The sequence below is a fragment of the Euphorbia lathyris genome, chromosome 3 (assembly GCF_963576675.1).
Source record: "Euphorbia lathyris chromosome 3, ddEupLath1.1, whole genome shotgun sequence".
Classification (NCBI taxonomy): domain Eukaryota; kingdom Viridiplantae; phylum Streptophyta; class Magnoliopsida; order Malpighiales; family Euphorbiaceae; genus Euphorbia; species Euphorbia lathyris.
Genome location: NC_088912.1, coordinates 3,228,351 through 3,248,786, shown reverse-complemented (window position 1 = coordinate 3,248,786; position 20,436 = coordinate 3,228,351). Strand labels below are relative to the sequence as shown.

The following is a 20,436-nucleotide window of genomic DNA, read 5'->3' as shown; positions in this document are numbered from 1 at the left end:
AAGAAAACACGAATGAACTTACATATAAAAATATGCAGAATCCACAAAAATAGGAAAATTGGTTAAATACACCATTGCTCACTTTATTTACATGGTTATCTCAAAATGGTCACTCAACTTCAACTTGTTTCAATAAAATAACTCAATTTTGAATTTTGTCTCAATTAGGTCACTTCGACGATTTTAATGGTTAAAAGGGATCAAAATGATTCCACGGATGACACGTCAGCATAAGTCAACACAGATTTCTAACCGAAACAATATGTAGCAGTCGCGTGTCAGTAATTTTTATGAAAAAAATTAAATTTTATGTTTTTTCTCACAAAAATAACAGATACGTGACAACCAGGTGGCACATACGTGGATGTCATGTGTTGTTTTGCTCAGATATATGAGTTGACTAATGCTGATAGGTCACCGATGTGATTATTCTGATGCCTTTTAATTACCGAAGTCGCCGGAGTGACCTAATTGAGACAAAAATCAAAGTTGAGTGATTTTATTAAGACAAATTGGAGTTGAATGACTATTTTGAAACAATCATTTAATTTCAGTGACCAATGGTGCATTTAATTCGGAAAAAAAATAAAGAATATTCACTGTCCAGATACTAGTAAGAACAGTCTTTTTATCTTTTTTGGAAGTTAAGGAATCTGATGCTTCCAGTAAAAATGAAGAAGAAGAGCAAGAACCAACCAAGATGAGCAAGAACAATAGGTATAAGAAAGCTATGCTTGAAACCAAAGACTTGTTCAAGGTATACATTTACAGCCATTGATTCTGATCCTGGAATTTCAAGCATACTTGTTTTATCTCCAATTTGAGAAGTTATAACTCCATAGATTGTCCATGAAACTGGAGATCCCCAGTAGTACCATCTCCACCATACAGGCATTTGCTGCATTAACAAGAAAAAAAAAAGCAATTTTAGAGGTTTTTAATCAGTAAAATTTGTCAATTTAGACCTTATACTTAGAAAATACACATGACCCTATCACACGACATGTAATTAACACTCAATTTTACTTCTATTAGAAAACATGTCCAAGCTACGGGCCTGTGCGCCTGCCAGATGATACAGTAGAAAAAAACAGATTGTCGCTAATAGTTGATTCGACACAAAAATACCGGATTAAAAACCTACAAAATTTCACGAACTTTGTTAATGCGAAAAATTCACAATTTCATTAATCAATAATCTGCCTTGTCACAAAGATAATAGGCATTTAAATAGGCGAATAGAAACTCTAAAGGAAACAAAAATCCTAATTAAATATGGAAAAGGAAAACCTAAATAGAAAAGGAAAAGAAATGAACCCTTAAGAAATCGCCTAAAACACAAAACTGCGAAAGTAAAGGCCTTAAAGATCGAATTTAGCTAAATAGACCAAACATCACGGCAAAGCTGTGTGTTTTGCTCTCAGGCCCATTTCCATGCAAAATCTGGATCCAAAATTGTAAAAAAACAAAACTCCGCAACTTAACAGAATTTACCGAAATGCCATTAAATCATACTTTTCCATAAACTTTCACGGCTTGTTCTTCAACCGCATCACCAGACTGGGCCAAAAGCCTAGAAACTATCTATTCAATTGGTGGCTTCTAGGGCGTCTGGGAGCTTCTGGCTGATTGTGGTGCAAGAGGGCGGCAATTGGCCCATAGGCCAACTGACACAACTTCAAGGAAGCTTCAACAGGGAGTGTTTTGAAAAAGACCAATTAACTCTTTAAACTTGTCTAAAGTGACCTAATAAACTCTCAATTTGCTTAAAATGACATATTTTCTTACTGAACTTGCTTAAAATGATAAGTGTTTCAATTTGTTCACATCTCCACTTTGCTATGCTATATACGACTGGAGAGGTTAATCATGTCACTTTAAGCAACTTCAAGGGGCTAATAAGTTATTTTCAAAGTTGGAACGGCCATTAGAAACAAGTTTGAGAGGTTCCAGATGTATTATCTCTAAAATAAAGTTGAATAAAAAAGCAATCCTCTAATAATAATCATGACTAAAAATAATAATATTCAATCTACATGTCAGATATTAATATGAATTTCGCTTTTAACTATCGGCTTAAACTTTTAGTTCAACTGATTTCATAACATGGTATTTGAGTCCTACGGTATTTTTCACATGGACCCTGATGACCACGTGAATTTGGTCATTCACTGTTAGATGTAGGCTGATTAAATCTAAGCCATAGGATGTTTTAAATCTCCACCTTAGGATTTTAATCAGTCTACATCTAATGGTGAATGATCAAATTGACCGTGGTCATTTGGAAGGAACCAGTATTGGTCTCATCCCTTTGTAGAAATTTTCGTGCAGTCCTATGAGGATTGGGGTTTGATACACAATGGAATCTTGCGAGACCGTTTCAAAAGTGGCTAACTAGTCTCAAATTAGGTTTGACTATACGCTCAAATGCAGGACTTGGCAAAATGCTTATACGGGAGAAATCCTCTCGGAATTAGGGGTGGCAATTTCTGACACGAAAACACGATTTACAAAGACAACTTGACTGACACGACACGATTGACAAGAAAATCATTTTTCTAGCATTTATAACATTTAAAATCATACGGAACATATATATGAGATAACACAATTTGGCACGAAATATGAAATTGCCACCTCTACGCCGAATTAGTTGGTTAGTGTTTCAAAGTTCTACTATGCTTTTTCTCGCTTGTTCTGTGATTGTTTCTATTCTTTCATTTTAAGTAGTTAAAAATGCATAAAGAAAATAGGTAAAAAGCATCATGAGATCCCTAATCTTTCATTTTTTAGTTCATTAAGCTCTTGACATTTTATTTAGATATATTAAACCTTTCCTCTTTTATTTTTGGTAACATTAAGCCCCTGATGACCAAAAAAATCAACTTTGAATATGAAATTCCGTTAACAAAGCAGTTTTTGATGTGTAATATGATTATAGGGCTGAAAAGCATTAATTCAAACTGTAAAAAATATAATTCCAAAAACAGATATGAAATGAATAAGGCTTTTTTAGATGTTTACAACTAACTAATTTGGTAAAAAACAAAGGCTTAATAGAAGCAAAAATAAATGATCAGGAGCTTACTGTGTCCAAAATAAAAGATCAAGAGCTTAATGAACCAAAAAATGAAAGATAAGTAGCAAGAAAATATAGCAATAGTAGATTACATACCGGTCTGGAAATCATGAAGCCGGAGAACAAGTTCCATAAACTCATGAAGAACCCCATAACAATGGCAGCAATTTGTTGTCCAGGAGTTATCGCGACAAGCATCATTCCGTACAATGAATAGATGACGAAACACATCAAAACAAAGTAACTGAAATATAAAAACTTCTCAACCGTCCATTCAAACCCGATCATTGCATACAAAAGCGGAGCATATATTATGGTTTGTAGAAGATCGTAAATCGTCTCTATAGCCACCTGAAATAAAGAATAAGACAGCCATTTAACCCAAAAACTTAAGCTAATAGGTATGCTTAAATGCAATGTTGGTCAATGAACTTTTATGGTTGTCCCAAAATGTGGTAATAAATTCATTCTAATACCGGAAAAGTGACGTGGCTGACACATCTACAGTAGGCAAATTTCACCGCTGACTGAAACAACACTTAACTGCGACCTAGCTGGCACCTGTCCCTTTGTTCAGCTAGGTGACAGCCATGTGTCATCTAGTCAGGGCGGGTCATGGGCATAGGCCAGGAGTAAGGCTGCCCAAGGTAAAAGGGGCCTGATTTTTTTAGGCTTAATGCTCCTCCAGCCCCCTTAACTTGTCCAAATTGGTCATTTTATCCCTCCAACTAATAGAATGTCTTTTTTACCCCCTTAACTCCATAAAAGTGGTAAAAATGACATTTTTATGGAGTTAAGGGGGTAAATAGGACATTCGATTAGTTGGAGGGATAAAATGACCAATTTGAACAAGTTAAGGGGGCTGGAGGAGCATTAGACCTTTTTTTAACTATATATATATATATATATATATATATATATATATATAAATGTAATTATAATACTCATTCAAGTTTAAAGGGATCAAATAATATGATATTTTATGGGCCCAAATTTCAATTCTTAACTTTTAAGTATATTTTTTTCTTATTAAAGTCCCCTTCTCTTATTTTGCCTAGGGCTCGTAAAATGTCAGGACCGACTCTGCATCTAGGTGGCAGTCATGTGTCAATTTTGTCAACAGTGAAAGTTGAGTAGTGTTGATGTGGCAGCCACGTCACTTTTCTGGTGTTCTTTTGCTCTTGAAGTCATGAGAGTGATTTAGTTGTGACAAAATTCAAAATTGAATGATTTTTATTGAGAAAAATTGAAGTTGAATGATCATTTTGAATGAAAATTCAGTGACCAATAATGCATTTAACCCCAAATAGGTAAGTTTTAAGGAGGGGTGGATTTACACGTCGAGAAAGAAGGACCAAAAGGTTAATATTGACAAAAGATAGAGATCTTATAATGTGTTTTTTTAAATAGGGGAACTAAAAAGTGTGATAGGTAAAAAGGAGGGGGCTAATAAATTATTTAGGCTAAAAAATATATATTTACGACAGAAACTTTTGTTGCCAATGTATATTTTCTGTCACGAATTACGGTATATTCAGAATTTCTAACCGATTTGGTATTAGTGACGTGTTGATGTAAATAGTTTTTTTTTGCTAATGTAAAATTTCTGTCTTCTAACCGATTTGGCATTAGTGACAGAATAAGTGATGTAAATACCCGTTGCTTACCTGAGCAAATGCATAAGGCAACTCTGAATACATTCCAGCTGCTCGTTCGCGGTAAAAGACTGTTCTCTCTATCGCCACAGCAGAAGTCACTGCCATAGCATTGATACTTCCTAAGAAAAGAAGAGCACCGAACGCAGCTCCCATAAGATTCGTCAGATCCTGCTGCTTTTGACTGTCAAGAAAACAGAACATGGTCCAATCCGAGATCAGCATACATTCAAAAATGAACAAAATATGGCAATTTAGAAATATTTTTAACAAAATGTTCTACACTTACAATTGTTGTCCTTTATCCCAAAATATACCACCGAGCATAAGACCGATGGCAATTGTCATAACGAACCGGATCGTGTTGAATTGAGTGTTCCTCCAATATGACCAGTATTGTTTCCAAAAACATGCCTTGCATTGAGTTGTAAAGCTTTGGGAGTATTTCGTCGGGAAGTAAAGATCTTTAGAGCTTGATGGAGTGCTCAGTTCCTTGATGAGACCTTGATTTCTCCTGAAAATTGCGGACAGAAGAGAAATATTAGTTGTTACGGAATAAGCAAGTTCAGAGAGCTGGTGAGATATTTGCAAAGAGCAGGGAGCTAATCTACTTTTATGTACAACTTTAGAGAGCTGGTGATACGAAATAAGCAAGTTTAGAGAGCTGGTGATGTATTATGCCTAGTTTCTATATAGAATCACAATATATGCGGTTTGATACTAAGACCCGAAAAGACATTTCCTAGTACTTACTGGTAGAGATCAGAATTGGCGTAAATGTCTGCAAAATCAACACCAAGTTGTCCCTCTACTGAAGTAGAGCTGACTTCTAACATCCATGTAGCAGGATTGTAGCCTTCTTTGATCTTTGCAACTCCGGGTACCGCCTGCAAGAAAAATTGGAGATGTTTTCCTCATCTTCTGATGACATGGATACTTCGGTATATCATGAGTTTGCATATGTTACTCACCTCGAAATACTCAACAAGCTTATGAGAATGGCGACCAAGAGGCCCGGCATATATCACTTGTCCTCCTCTTTTCATTAACAAGAGCTGCAATCCATGACACCGTTATGTTAAAACATTGATACCCATAAAAACATAGAAGCAAACAATCACTCATAAATGAAACAGAGCAAGAACCAAACCTCATCGAAAGCTTCAAAGATATCAATGCTCGGTTGGTGGATTGTGCAGACAACAGTTCGTCCAGTATCCACTGTGTTCCTCACGGTACGCATAACAATTGCAGCAGCTCTAGCATCAAGACCTGATGTTGGCTCATCCATAAATATGATAGATGGATTAGCAACCAACTCTACTGCTATAGTTAGCCTCTTTCTTTGTTCCGTCGAAAGTCCGTTCACTCCTGGAAGTCCTACCAGGGCATGCCTTATTGAGTTTAGCTCCACCAATTCCATAACTTCTTCTACAAACATCTGGGTGTGAAAATACGAGCAAAGTCAGCTACAATTTCCACATTTCTCATAACAAAAAGACGTCGGCTTTGGTGGTTAGACAGCATACCTCCCGCGTTTCCTTCTTTACATCAGCAGCAAGACGAAGCCAGGCAGAGTATACGAGAGATTCATAAACGGTTACATATGGTGAATGAATGTCATTCTGCTCACAATATCCGCTTATCCGGGCAAATGTGGCTTGGTTCTTTGGGTAACCAGAAATCCATATACTTCCTTCAATGTATCCGCCAGTTTTCCTTCCAGCCAATACATCCATTAGAGTTGTCTTCCCAGCACCGCTGACACCAACTAATGCTGTCAAAGTACCGGGCCTAAAAGCCCCACATACATTTCGTAGTAGCTGCAGCCGGTCCTCTTTAAATTCAGCTTTCATTTCCTGAAAAGATCACCAAAAAAATGGTAAGCACATTATTTATATACTGAAAATTTTGATTGTCATACAGAATCGAAGAAACATACCGCGGGCATATCCACATAATAGTTAATGTGGTTAAAAGAAAGTGATAGAGGCTGAAAAGGCAAAACCATTCCTTTCTTAGACGGACTTTTTGCAACATTAGCATTTGAATTGTTACGCACTTGCGTCGCCACCATTTCGATCCCTACAATCAATCATCTAATTCTTCATAAAACACAAAGGAACATAATTATACATTTCCTTGTCAAATACTGACCTTGTGAATTGGATCCTGACGGGTTTTTCTCTTCATACGAATCATTAATAGAATGATTTTTTCCACCGGGAGCTAGTATTGATATAAAAGATCATATCTTTAAGTATTCGAATTCGAGAAATAGGAGAGGTTGTCAAATAAACATGTGGAAGACATAAGAGTTACCATTCAAATATGTCATTGCAAAAACAACAAGAATGTTGAGAACAATATTAAACCCGAAAAGCACTCCGATGCAAGTCCAAAACCACCCTTCAGTCGTAAACAGATCCCTTTCCTTAAGAAGGGAAATACCAACTGTAGGCTCACTTGGATTGCCAGTAGGCTGTTATACGATTAAGAAATACCATAAGTTAAGAAAATATGCCGAAAAATTTCATTGAAATACGGATGATTAAGACTTACAGTGCTCCACCGATCATCGAGAAACTCGTTCATACAAATGGCACTTTGTCCATACATCATAGGAGAAGTATAATATGCCCACCTCAACCATGATACAATGTCATCTGCATACCAAAAATTAGACATTATTTTCGCTAGAGGTGGCAAAATTACACACGACTGACATGAAATCGACAGGCAAAGGTTTATTACCTTTGGAAATCATGAAGCCACCAAGGATACAGAACAACAAGAGGGTAAGGAATCCAACTGAATTTGCAGCAACTTCTGTTCTTCCAGCAGCGGCTATGAGACGGAACAAAGCGAGGCCCGACTGATTTATTGCAAAGAATGACAAGAACTGTCTGAAAAACCTGCAAAAAATTGGAGATGCATCTGTAAAAAGTCTTAAGAGAAAAGCAATAAGAGTAAAGAGCATATCAGCACTCAACTCGCAAATTTTGATGGAAAAAAACAAGGGAAATGATGCAGTCGAAGATCGACCAATTCGGTAAATTCTGCCAAGTTTTAAAGTGTTAGATGTTTACATTTCTGAACCTATTCTGATTGGAAAAGGACCAACGGCTAAAACCCATAGCTAAGCTATAGGTCGGCCAAATTCGATTGTTTAGAGCCTCAAAATCTATTTTCGTATTCCTTTTATGATTCTAAGTTAGTGTTTTTCCTATTTAAAGACTTGTTATCATGGTAAGAGACACTTATTGATTAATGAAATTGCGATTTTTCACACTATCAAAGTTCTCGAGAATTTTGAAGGTTTCTAGTAGGTATTCGTGCGTGGAATCAACTATTAGCTACGACAGGTGGTCTTGTTATTCCTATATTTCTGGCATTCAACCAAATCAACAGACTACTAGCAAAACTGTATTAATCCCGCTGCATAGGATTTTTCTGCGAATAGACCTATAACGAGTTCCTATTCACGGAGCTGCAACAACTGCATTGTAAAGAATAGATCAAAGTACGCACCTATTTGCGGAAGGAGCAAATCCAGTGGTATAGTAAGTAAGAACGATCCAAATGGCAGATTCCATTAATGATAGGGGAATTCTGAGGATGAAAATAGGCAAGACATAAGCCCATGCCGGGTAAAATAAGGCATCTCTCTGCTTGAAGAATATAGGAAGCCGAACAAGAGTCATTGCAATCTCAGCCAATCCGTTGAACATGACATTAAGCATAGCGAAAAAGAGAGCTCCGAAATACTTCCCTGCACCTTCTCGTACACCAGGTTTCATCTCAGTTCTGAAGTAAAGCGTAAATGAAATTATAGCCATGAATGTTATCTGGAAAGTTTTGAATATGTAAATGAACGAGTTTCGCTTCATCAATAGCCATTCCCTCGAATAACATGCTTTGAAGAGTTCCCATTTAGATATCCCAAACTTTTCTTTCACCAAAGCAGCTGGATGAGTTCTAGACTTATCAAAGGGAATGCTGAGTTCTTGGGATATCAGGTCACCAATATGAAATGAATTGAAAGCTTTCGAGAATTCAGACACCGAGATATATCTGTATTGTTGATTCTTTGTAAACCAGTATTGTTCTTGGTCCTTCTTTGAAGTTACTTCCTGCAGAAAATCTGCAACTCCCTTTCTTTCCGGACATCTAAAGCCCATGTATTCGAAGAATTCGAGTACATTCTCTCTCGGACCTTGGTAGACAATCTGACCCTCCGAAAGTAAAATAATGTCATCGAAAAGATCATATGTTTCCGGTGGAGGCTGTAAAAGAGAAATGACCATTGTTTCATCCATTACATGAACCATTTGCCTCATGTACTTGATAATTTGGAAAGTCGTAGAGCTGTCCAGCCCCGTCGAGATTTCATCCATGAAAAACGCTTTCGCTGCTCCGACTAACATCTCCCCTGGAATTTCATACAAGATTTTAGAATCAGAAATGTGAAGAAACAAATTTGAAAACTGAGCATCAACACCACTGTCATTAGAATCTTACCATTCACAATTTGATTCGATTCAGCTCTATTTCGAACTGAATCTATAGGACGAATCAAAATTATAACAGAATCTTATCATTCGTGATTTGAATAATATGATTCGATTCAGCTCTATTTCGAGCCGGATCTTCATCACCATTTATCAAAAACTTCAACAATACTAATTACTAAACTCACTATCCTCTAGCCCGGTTGTTATTTATCAAGTTATCAAATCAAACAAGCTTCATTCCATCATTATCAAGTTGACAACAAGTAAAAACAACCGAGTCAGAAACTCAAACTCTCCATCTCCACTGAGTTATTAAACAGAGTCAGATTTTTGAATTAGTTTTATTAGAATTGCATTTGCATTAGATTTGAATTTTAAGTACTTGGTTGATATGATTTTTTTTTTTACATTAAAATTGCATTTCTAGACTAATATTCGATTCATGAGTCACAATTCACAAATTGAGGATTTCATTCACAAGTCGAATCTCGATTTGACAACTATGATCAACACACCTTAATCTGCAGCAAATGGAGGTTTGCAGCTGTTAATGAGCAAATGGAGATTTGCAACTATGATCAACACACCTTAAACTATTCGAGCTCGGCTCGATAGGGCTCAACTCGAGTTCGGGATCAGCTTGAGCACTAGCAAGCCTGAGCTGACCTTACTTAAGTTCGGCTGAAAAGCTCGCGAACAGGCTCGATTACTTTTTAATTACTATATATATTTCATTAAATTTTTATTTTATATATGTAATATATTTTATTGCTTTAAATTTTTCTTTAATTAGTTATTATTAGTTTTCATTACTAATTCATATTAGGCCTAATACACAAAATACCCCCTGAACTTGTCCAAATGTTGCAACTGTCCCTTCAAACTTGTCTAATTGTAACAACTTACCCCTCAAACTTGTTCAATTGTAAAACAGAACCCCAAATTTTTGACACGGGCTGCAATTGAAGAAATACGTGAAATACAAAAGCCGCAAACGCTCGTGGAATGTGATAATCAGATCTTTAGACCAAAAAAAAATCAGTATTTAAGTAACCAAATCCTCAATTCTTCAACTTATTCTTCAACTTCTTTTTCTTCTTTTTGTTATTGCTATTCGTTTTTTAGTGATTTCTGAATTCAAAGTTTTGGGATATTATGTGGGTGAAAATGTGTTTATGTGGAGAAATAGCTCCATTGAAGATTTCATAGCGTGATACGAATTCGGGGAAACATTTTTACGGTTGCTTCAAGTACGGGTAAAAAAAATCCCAATTTGGGGTTATGTTTTACAATTGGACAAGTATGAGGGGTTATATTTTACAATTGGACAAGTTTGAGAGGTAAGTTGTTACAATTGAAAGTTGAGGGGGGCAGTTGCAACATTTGGACAAGTTCATGGGGTTATTTATCTATTAGGCCTTCATATTATAATAACTCAAGTAAGATTTAACCCATAAGAAAAATGATAAAGAACAAAATATATTACACACTTTAATATATATTTCATTGTTTTAAATTTTTTGTGAGTTTGTGTTTTTCGACCACTAACTTCTACTTATTCTATGCATTTATGATGAATTTGGTTAAAGCTCGTTAAAAGCTCGATAAGTTTTATTTGATCAAAGCTAGTCTAAGCTCTGGTCAAGAGGCTTGACTCAAGATATTAACGAGCCAATGCTGAGCCTTCCTTGTTCGGGCTCGACTCAGCTCATTTGCACTCCTAATTTACACATACCCGTTGTCACACGCTTCTTTTGTCCCCCGGAAATTCCCCTTCTCATTTGATCTCCCACCATTATATCAGAACATATATCCAATCCAAGAAGCTGAGCCAAAAAAAAAAAAACATCATTAGCTCTACGAAAAATGATCCTTTTTACTTGATATAATTTATCAAAATCGAAGTACATAAGGCGAAAATGAAGGGCAAGATTTTGAATTTTTCGATGAAGATCGTAAATGATGAAATAATAAAAGAACCTTTAGAATATAGTCAGTGACTAAACTGCTTTTCTGACCAGAAACAGCAGTAGCCTTCATGAATGCATCAATTTCAGGATCCGGTTTGATACCGGCTTCTTTCTCTCGTCTTGAAAGCTCTAACAGCAAATCAAATCTGCTTCCAACTCCCATACAACGTCCCGAGAAATCCATCGTTTCACGAACTGTCATCTCACCGCAATGAAGATCATGCTGACTAATATAAGCACAGGTTCTCGGAGGATAAAATTCCGAAAACTCGTGGCCGCAGAAGGTTACTTTTCCTGAACTCCTTAAATCATCATCAAGTTTCCCTGCAAGTGCTTTTAGTAGAGTTGTTTTCCCCGAACCAGGTGGACCGAGAAGTAATGTTATCCTTCAAGTCAAAAAGAACAAGAAAATCAGCTAATATCTACCCGCTAGCCGCAATAGCAAACAACAATACCAAACGGTAAACATCAACAATATCTGCAATTTCCATACACAAACCAGCTACCAAAAACACCAAATAGCTAACAATAATAATAAACCGACACGAAATTCCAGTCTAATTGCACATTCCATATGCATACCTTGATGGCTTTATTAATCCACTCAAATTATGGAGAATCTTGATAACTCTTTTCTTGGATGGAGAAAGTCCAATAGTACCAAGAACACCCTATTCATAGAAAGTCAACTAATCAGTAAGTGAATCCTATTAATCAGTTCGAGGTTGTTTAAACACCTGAATAGAAATCAAACTAATCATGATGAAACTAACGAAAAAAACGTACCTCGATCACAGTGAGGGCGGAGTTTAGAAGAGTTGGGAGTGCTCTACTTCCAACTTGTGCTTCTCCTTCAACCTCTAAATTTTCAAATCTCACTTCAATCTTCGGAATCTCAATTCCTACCCTGTTGCAGCCAAAAAAAGAAATCAATCACTTATTTTAATGTTGCACAGAAACGGAAACTGACACAGTAAACATTATTTCTAAACACAGCGAGGAAACAAAAATGAAAATGGACATGAAACTCTGAACCAGTTTCCGTGGAACATAGATTAAGAAAGTCAACTAACCAAGTACTGAAATAAAAAACTTGAGTTCATCTTTTTGCTTTCAATAATTTTGATATTCATTAGATGGACTAGATTCGATGTTGCACGGAAACGGACACCATGAAACGTTATTTCTAAAAAAACATAGAAAGGAAACCAAAATGAAAACAGACACAAAACTCTGAACAAGTTTCGGTGCAACATAGATTAAGTAACTCAACTAACCAAGTACTGAAATAAAAAACTTAAGTTCATCTGTTTTCTTTCAATAATTTTGATATTCACTAGATACAATAGATTGGAAGTTGCACAAAAACAGAAATAGACAGCATGAAACGTTATTTCTAAAAAAACATAGCTAGGAAACCAAAATGAAAAAACGAACACAAAACTCTGACGTGTTTCCGTGCAACATAGATTAAGAAAACCAACTAACCAAGTACTGAAATTAAGTTCATCTGTTTTCTTTCAATAATTTTGATGTTCACTAGATAGACTAGATCGATGTTGCACAGAAACGGAAAAGGATGCCAAGAAACGTTATTTCTAAAAAACCATAGTGACGAAATCAAAATGTAAAAACAGACACGAAACTCTGAACGAGTTTGCGTGCAACATAGATGAAGAAAGTCAACTAACCAAGTACTGAAATCAAAAACTTGAGTTCATCTGTTTTGTTTCAATAATTTTGATAAGGACTAGAATTGATGTTGCACAGAAATGGAAACAGACACCATGAAACGTCATTTCTAGAAAAACAAAGCGAGGAACCAAAATGAAAAAACAGACACAAAACTCTGACGTGTTTCCGTTCAACATAGATTAAGAAAACCAACTAACCAAGTACTGAAATTAAGTTCATCTGTTTTCTTTCAATAATTTTGATGTTCACTAGATAGATTAGATTCCATGTTGCACAGAAACGGAAAAGGATGCCAAGAAACGTTATTTCTAAAAAGCCATAGCGAGGAAATCAAAATGAAAAAACAGACACGAAACTCTGGACAAGTTTCCGTGCAACATACATGAAGAAAGTCAACTAACCAAGTACTGAAATCAAAAACTTGAGTTCATCTGTTTTGTTTCAATAATTTTGATATTCACTGGATGGACTAGAATTGATGTTGCACAGAAATGGAAACAGACACCATGAAATGTCATTCCTAGAAAAACAAAGCAAGGAACCAAAATGAAAAAACAGACACAAAACTCTGACGAGTTTCCATGCAACATAGATTAAGAAAGTCAACTAACCAACTGAAATAAAAAACTTGAGTTCATCTTTTTTCTTTCAATAATTTTGATAGTCACCAGATATACTAGATTCAATGTCGCACAGAAACGGAAACAGACACCATGAAACATTATGAAAATGGACACGAAACGTTAAACGAGTTTCCGTGCAACATAGTTTAACAAAAACTTCAAAGACTTAACTGGAGACAAAATCAAGATCTATGTTGATGATATGATCGTCAAAAATCAACACATTGGATGTCAATATGTTGATATGATCCTCAAAGACTTGACTAGATTCCATGTTGCACAGAGACGGAAACCGACACTAGAAAATGGATATAATGCACTGGAGACGAGTTTTCGTGCAACATAGATTAAGAAAGTCAAGTAACCTGTCAATTCTATTCCTTAACCTCAATAAGAATTTCTCATTATCTTGTTCAACAACCTGAAGAATACTTTGCATCAACTGTGGTTATTTCTAAATAGTATTAGATGGATGAGATTTAATGTCGCACAGAGACCGAAATGGAAACCATGAAATGTTAGCTAAAACAAAACATATCGAGGAAACCAGAATGAAAACAGACACGAAACTCTGAACAAATTCCCATGCAACGTAGACTAAGAAAGTCAAATAACCAAGTACTGAAATAAAAAACCTGAGTACATCTAAAAATACATAGTGAGGAAACTAGAATGAAAACGGACACGAAACTCTGCGAGCAACATAGATTAAGAAAGTCAACTAACCAAGTATTGAAATAAAAAACTGACACCAGGAAATGTAATTTCTAAAAAAACATAGCTAAGAAACCAAAATAAAACTGATAAGAATGAGTTTCCGTGCAGCATAGACTAACAAAATCTTCAAAGACTTGACTGGAGTCAAAATCGAGATCTATGTTGATGATATGATGGTCAAAAGTAAATACATTGAGGATCATGCTTCACACCTCAATATGTTGATATGATCCTCAAAGACTGACTAGATTCAATGTTGCACAAAAACGGAAACCGACACCAGAAAACATATACGAAATGCGAAAACGCTACTAAAGATGAGTTTCCGTGCAACATAGATAAAGCAAGTCAACTAAACTGTCAATTGTATTCCTTAACCTCAAAACGGAAACGAAACTCTAAATGAGTTTCCGTGCAACATAGATTAAAAAAGTCAACTAACCAAGTACTGAAATAAAAAAACTTGAGTTCATCTTTTTTCTTTCAATTATTTTGATAGTCACCAGATAGACTAGATTCAATGTCGCACAGAAACAGAAACAGAAACCGACACCATGAAGCATTATGAAAACGGACACAAAAAGCTAAAGGAGTTTCCGTGCGACATAGACTAACAAAATCTTCAAAGACTTGAATGGAGACAAAATCGAGATCTATGTTGACGATATGATGCTCATCTTTTTTCTTTCAATAAATTTTTCAAGCACCAGATAGACTAGATTCGATGTTGCACATAAACAGAAACCGACACCAAGAAAGTTATTTCTATAGATACATAATGAGGAAACCAAAATGAAAACAGACACCAAATGCTGAACGAGTTTCCGTGCAACATAGATTAACAAAATCTTCTAAGACTTGACTGGAGACAAAATCGAGATCTATGTTGATGATATGATCGTCAAAGACTTGACTTGAATTCACGAAACCGACATCAGATAGACTAGATTCACGGAAACCGACATCGGAAAACGTTATTTCTAAAAAAAACAGTAAGGAAATCAAAATGCAAACAGATACCAAAGGCGAAAACGCTACTGAATAGGAGTTTTTGTGCAACATAGATTAAGTCAACTAACCTGTCAAAATGAAAACGGGCTCAGAACCGTGAATGAATTTCCATGCAACATAGATTAGGAAAGTCAAACTAACCAAGTACTCAAATCAAGAACTTGAGTTCATCTTTTTTCTTTCAATAATTTTGATATACTATATTGAATGTTTCACAGAAACAGAAACTGACACCATGAAAAGTTATTTCTAAAAAAAATCATAGCTTGGAAACCAAAGTGAAAACAGACAGGAAACACTAAACATAGATTAACAAAATCTTCAAATACTTGATTGGAGACAAAATGGAGATCTATGTTGTTGATATGATTGTCAAAGGCTTACAGACACCTACATTATTTCTATAAAAACATAGTGAGGAAACCAAAACGAAAACGGATACGAAACACAAAAACGCTACCGAACAGGAGATTCCATAGATTAAGAAAAAGTCAACTAACCTGTCAATTCTATTCCTCAACCTCAATAAGAATTTCTCATTATCCTGTTCAACAACCTGAAGAATACTTTGCATCAACTGTTTCTTATCTTCAACTCCAATCCGAGTAATATCAATTTCATTCTGCACAACTTTTCCATTACTCAAAACACGCTGCAACATCCCTTTTCTCGCTCTATCATAAGTCGGTAATCTCTCTATTGCCGCCCACCGGAGCTCCGCCTCATCATCATCCGCCGTGTATCTTGAACTCCGTTGAAACACATCCGGTGCATTAAACATTTCTCTTACACTGTTAGAACCCCAACTTCTCTTGCTACTTTGTCTACTACTACTACTTAATCTGCTAATATCATCTGCAGCTAATGCAGCTGCCATTTTTAATCACTTCAAAGCTTTCTTCTGTATTTTTTTCTTCTTCTTCCTTCTTTAAAATGCTCCAAAAAGGAGTCAACCTTTTATGAAATCTTGATAAATGAAATGGTGACTGATAGTTTGGATCTTGAAAGCTTACAGCTTTATTATATTTTAGACACAACACACGTTTAGCTCCTGAATTAAAGCTTTAAAGTCAATTGGTACCTTAAACTATCAAAATCATCAATTAAATCCTTAAATTGATAAATTTATAAATTTTTCTTAATTTAGAGATATAATTGATAATTTTAATATTTAAAGTACTAACTGATTTGAAATTTAGTTTAAGGGGTATTATACCTTTATTTTAATATGCAGCAACAACAAGTCCTCGTCAGACATTGGCTAGATACAAGAAACAATAACAAAATAGTATATAGACTAAATTACAGCATGGCTACTGAATTTTACCAATTTTGACAATATGGTCACTAAACTGCAAAATGTAACATAAAGAACACTGAAATTTACCTTTTGTTACATTTGTGGCCGCTAAACTTTAAAAAAAAACTCCTCAAAATGAACGATCTCAAAGTAAAAAATATTCAAGAATCAATGACTCTTAATTGTTTTTATTTTGAGACCTTGATTGAAGTTTAGTGGTTACAGTTGTAATAAAGTGTAAAATTCAGTCGTTTTTAGGTTACATTTTGAAGTTTAGTAGCGAAACAAGTGAAAATTGGTAAATTACACAAAAGCCACTCAACTTTATCAATTTTTATGATATGGCCATTAAACTTTAATTAACGCTTCAAAATAAACTTTTCTCTTGCTTCTTTGCCATTTTTGTGTTTTTTTTTTTATTATTCCTTCTTTAAAATGCTCCAAAAATAGTCAACGTTTTATGAAATCTGGATCAAAAATGAACATTTTGACTACCCTTTTCTCTTTCTTTGGAAAATGAGATGGTGATGATGGTTTGGATCTTGAAAGGTTACAGCTTTATTATATTTTAATATGCAGCAGCAACAACAAGTCGTGGTCAGACATTGGCGAGATATAAGGGAAGAAAGAAGTACAAAATAGAATATATTTTATTATAAAGAATCATCCATGTGTTGCAGTAGTTATATATATATATATATATATATATATAATTTGTCAGCTTATGGGTCGTCATATGCATGAAGAAGCATCCATGTTTTGCAGCAGGTATATCAAGGCTTTTTATTTTAATATCTAGGCTTAGCAGCCCCCATAAACTTGTCCAAAAATGTGTTAATAGTCCACTCAATTCGTTTAAAATGTCCAAATAGCCCCTTTAACTCGTTTAAAATGTAATTAATTAATCATTTGGGTTGTAAAATAAATAAATTGCATGCGAAATACGTGTTGGACATAGCCTTAAAATATTATTATGCAATTTATTAAAACATATTAAAGATGAAGTTTTTACTTGTTAAACTGTAAAACTGAGTTAAATGCACCGTTGGTTACTGAACTTATCTCAAAATAGTCACTTAACTTTAATTTTTCTCAATAAAATCAATAACTTTGAGTTTTGTAGGACCCCTTAGGATATTTTTTTCCACCTTATAACCGAGTCAAATATATAAAATAAAAATTAAATACCAAAATTACCCTTGAACGATTTTCTTTCTTTTTCTTTCTTCTCTTCTTCCGACCCTCTTCATCACCGGCAGTTACCTTATTCCGATCCATTTGTTTCAATTTGAAGAATTTAGGGCTATCGCATGAAAGAAAAACTTAAGAAAACGAAATAAAAATTTACGAAAAGACAAACTTAATCTAATGCCAATGTTAGAACCGAAAGAAAGCAGGAGTAGAGTTCAGTCATTACGTACCTTAAAGAAGCGCTTCACATACACATTAACAGTGTCGCACTCGATTTAAAGAAGAGAAGAAGAAATTGAAGAAGCAAAAGCAAGAGCTGATTCCGATCGAAAAAATTGCAAATGGGTCTGAAGGAGAGGCGGAGAAGGGTAATTCTGGTATTTAATTTTTACTTTAGTTAATATTTGAGGGTATTTACTAAATTGTAGGCATAATATCCATTTGGCTGCCTAAACTAAGTCTTTAAATCAATTAAGACCTTAAACTATTAAAATCATTAATTAAGTCTTTAAACTAACCAAAAATCATCAATCTAGTCCTTATTCTAAAACAAAATCATCACTTAAGGTCCCATCGAAACTCATTCGATTGAACAGTTTCAGACTCTTTTCCCAAACTCATTTTGAACCAACACAGAGATTATTACAATCTATATTAAATAGTCACCGTTTCTGATTTTAGAATAGAATAGAAATTCAATTAATAATTTTTGTACCTAATTAATAGTTTTGATAAGTTAAAGTTGTAATACTGGTGACTAACTTTTGAGGTCACTATGTAATCCCTAATTAATAGAAATCCAAATGCATGTAATCCCTAAATTGTATTACTGGTGACTAACTTTCGAGGTCACTATGTAAAAAATGATAGTTTGCAAAAACTACTTCTTTATGTTCATACACAATAATAATTTTATATTTAATCGTTTGTAAGTTTAGTGAATTTTGGATATTATTTAAAAAAAATACACAAATTTTATTCTTATATTTTGTATCAATTACATATTTAGTTAATTTTAATTTTTCTTTTACGTTTTTATAATTTTATAGTAAAATTAGAGTTTAGTATTTTTAAATTTGATAAATATTTGAATTTTCTATCCAACTTGTATAGAACATAGTACTTTTTTTTATAAAAACTTATGTCTATACACATATTAGGTGCTCGAAATCGAGATTCTGCCTCGAATTTCTCTGATTAGTCCTTTTACCGTTTTTAGTCTCTTATGTGATTTTTAGTTGTCTATAGACACATCTTTGACGCAACGGTAAACGTTGTTGTCGTGTGACCAAGAGGTCACGGGTTCGAGTCTTAGGAGCGGCCTCTTGCCAAATAAATTGGTAGGGGAAGGTTTGCTCCCAGTACACCCTTGTGGTGGAACCCCTCCCCGGACCCTCGCTCAGCGGGGACACGTAGTGCACCGGGCCGCCCTTTATGGTATTGTTGTTGAAATGTTATATTACACATGTTTAAAGATATACTGTATATGACAAATATACGTATTTTTCTATATTAAATTATATGTATTTTTCTATAGTATCATATATATTTTACTTGAATTTATATAACAATTTTTTTATTAACAAATAAAAAATACAAATCTGATTAATCTTTGAGGGCGTTGATCGTCCGACTATCGTTTTTTACAATATTGTCTGTTACCAATGGGTGATAAATGAAGTACGTATGAAATGGAGATGACAAAGATTCGTGGCTGAGAACACACAATTTGATGAAGGATTTCTTAAATTGACCCAACTTGTAAAATTGCATCATTTTAGATATTATGAGTAAAATTGCTACTGACTAAGTTATGACTATTTTTGCACCTTATCCTCTATTAAAAATGCACTAAAATTATTTCGTTTGAATAAGGTTATTGACTTTATTTTTTGCGCCTTATACAAAAATAAACTCCGTGGTTTGGACAATTTTCAAACATAAACTACGTGGTTTAAAAGTTGCAAGCCAAGTATTATGAGGTTGATTCCGTTAGTAAACACAGTCCAAACTGATGTTAAAAAAAAATCAAAATGTCAGTGAAAGTTAAATGGTAAAGAGTTATTTCTATTTTTATATTTATTTATTTTATAAATTAACTCTTCTATTATCTAATTATCAAAAACAAAACCTCAAAATAAAAAATAAAAATCAAACTTACCATCTCTCCCATCTCTCTTTAATCTCTCCTCTATTACCCTCAACATCTCTCTTCCCACACTGTGGGTTTTTCCGGCAAAACACATTTTTCGACTATGACTTGTTAAATTAATTCTTGAAATTTTTCATTTTGAGATTGTTATAAGTCAAATTTGGCAAAATCAATAAAAAAATGAAAATTTTACAAACTACATAATTTTGTTTATAACAAAAAAAATCACAAATACCAAAAACCACGTGTCATTTATTTGAAGTTAACCCTAAAATTATTCTTATCATGATAAGAATATCTTTATTCTTTAATTTAATTATAGTAATCAATAAGAAAATATCTAATAAAAGCTTGGCACGATAAAAACCTATGAAATTAAATAAAAATGAATCTAATTTAAATTAAAAATACAAATTACATATAAATACAAATTTATATACAATTTAAAGCCTATGAAATTAAATATAAATTTTCATATGAATACACTCTTAACTTTTTATTACAATTAAGGGTTAAGATGCAAAAAAAT

The 20,436-nt window shown here is 34.3% G+C and overlaps 1 protein-coding gene across 4 annotated transcripts; it reads right to left on the bottom strand.

The window, feature by feature from the left end:
• Positions 1–72: 72 nt before the first annotated feature.
• LOC136222246 (pleiotropic drug resistance protein 2-like) lies at positions 73–18,122 on the bottom strand. Of its 4 annotated transcripts, none has more exons than XM_066009810.1 (21): positions 17,986–18,122; positions 17,762–17,867; positions 15,765–16,315; positions 12,005–12,125; positions 11,801–11,889; positions 11,229–11,604; positions 10,984–11,074; positions 8,266–9,166; positions 7,489–7,649; positions 7,297–7,400; positions 7,057–7,216; positions 6,892–6,963; positions 6,677–6,819; positions 6,264–6,593; positions 5,885–6,175; positions 5,706–5,789; positions 5,488–5,621; positions 5,024–5,248; positions 4,747–4,918; positions 3,176–3,430; positions 73–898 (listed from the first exon to the last, which is right to left on the bottom strand). In XM_066009810.1, exons 3-21 carry the CDS (start codon positions 16,139–16,141, stop codon positions 629–631), a joined length of 4,356 nt encoding a protein of 1,451 aa, XP_065865882.1. In that variant the 5' UTR covers positions 16,142–16,315; positions 17,762–17,867; positions 17,986–18,122; the 3' UTR covers positions 73–628. The 4 variants fall into 4 exon arrangements, with proteins under 4 accessions (XP_065865882.1, XP_065865881.1, XP_065865885.1 ...); XM_066009811.1 differs by having other exon boundaries at positions 74–467; positions 697–898; positions 15,765–17,867; XM_066009809.1 differs by having other exon boundaries at positions 15,765–17,867.
• Between the last annotated feature and the right edge of the window lie 2,314 nt (positions 18,123–20,436).

Excerpts from the sequence above, each read along its gene's own strand:
- LOC136222246 (XM_066009809.1), bottom strand. The coding sequence starts at position 16,141 with ATGGCAGCTGCATTAGCTGCAGATGATATTAGCAGATTAAGTAGTAGT. Across the intron at positions 6,176-6,263 it reads TAAAGAAGGAAACGCGGGAG|ATGTTTGTAGAAGAAGTTAT; the intron begins GTATGCTGTCTA and ends TTTCACACCCAG. Across the intron at positions 4,919-5,023 it reads TGGGATAAAGGACAACAATT|TCAAAAGCAGCAGGATCTGA; the intron begins GTAAGTGTAGAA and ends TTTTCTTGACAG.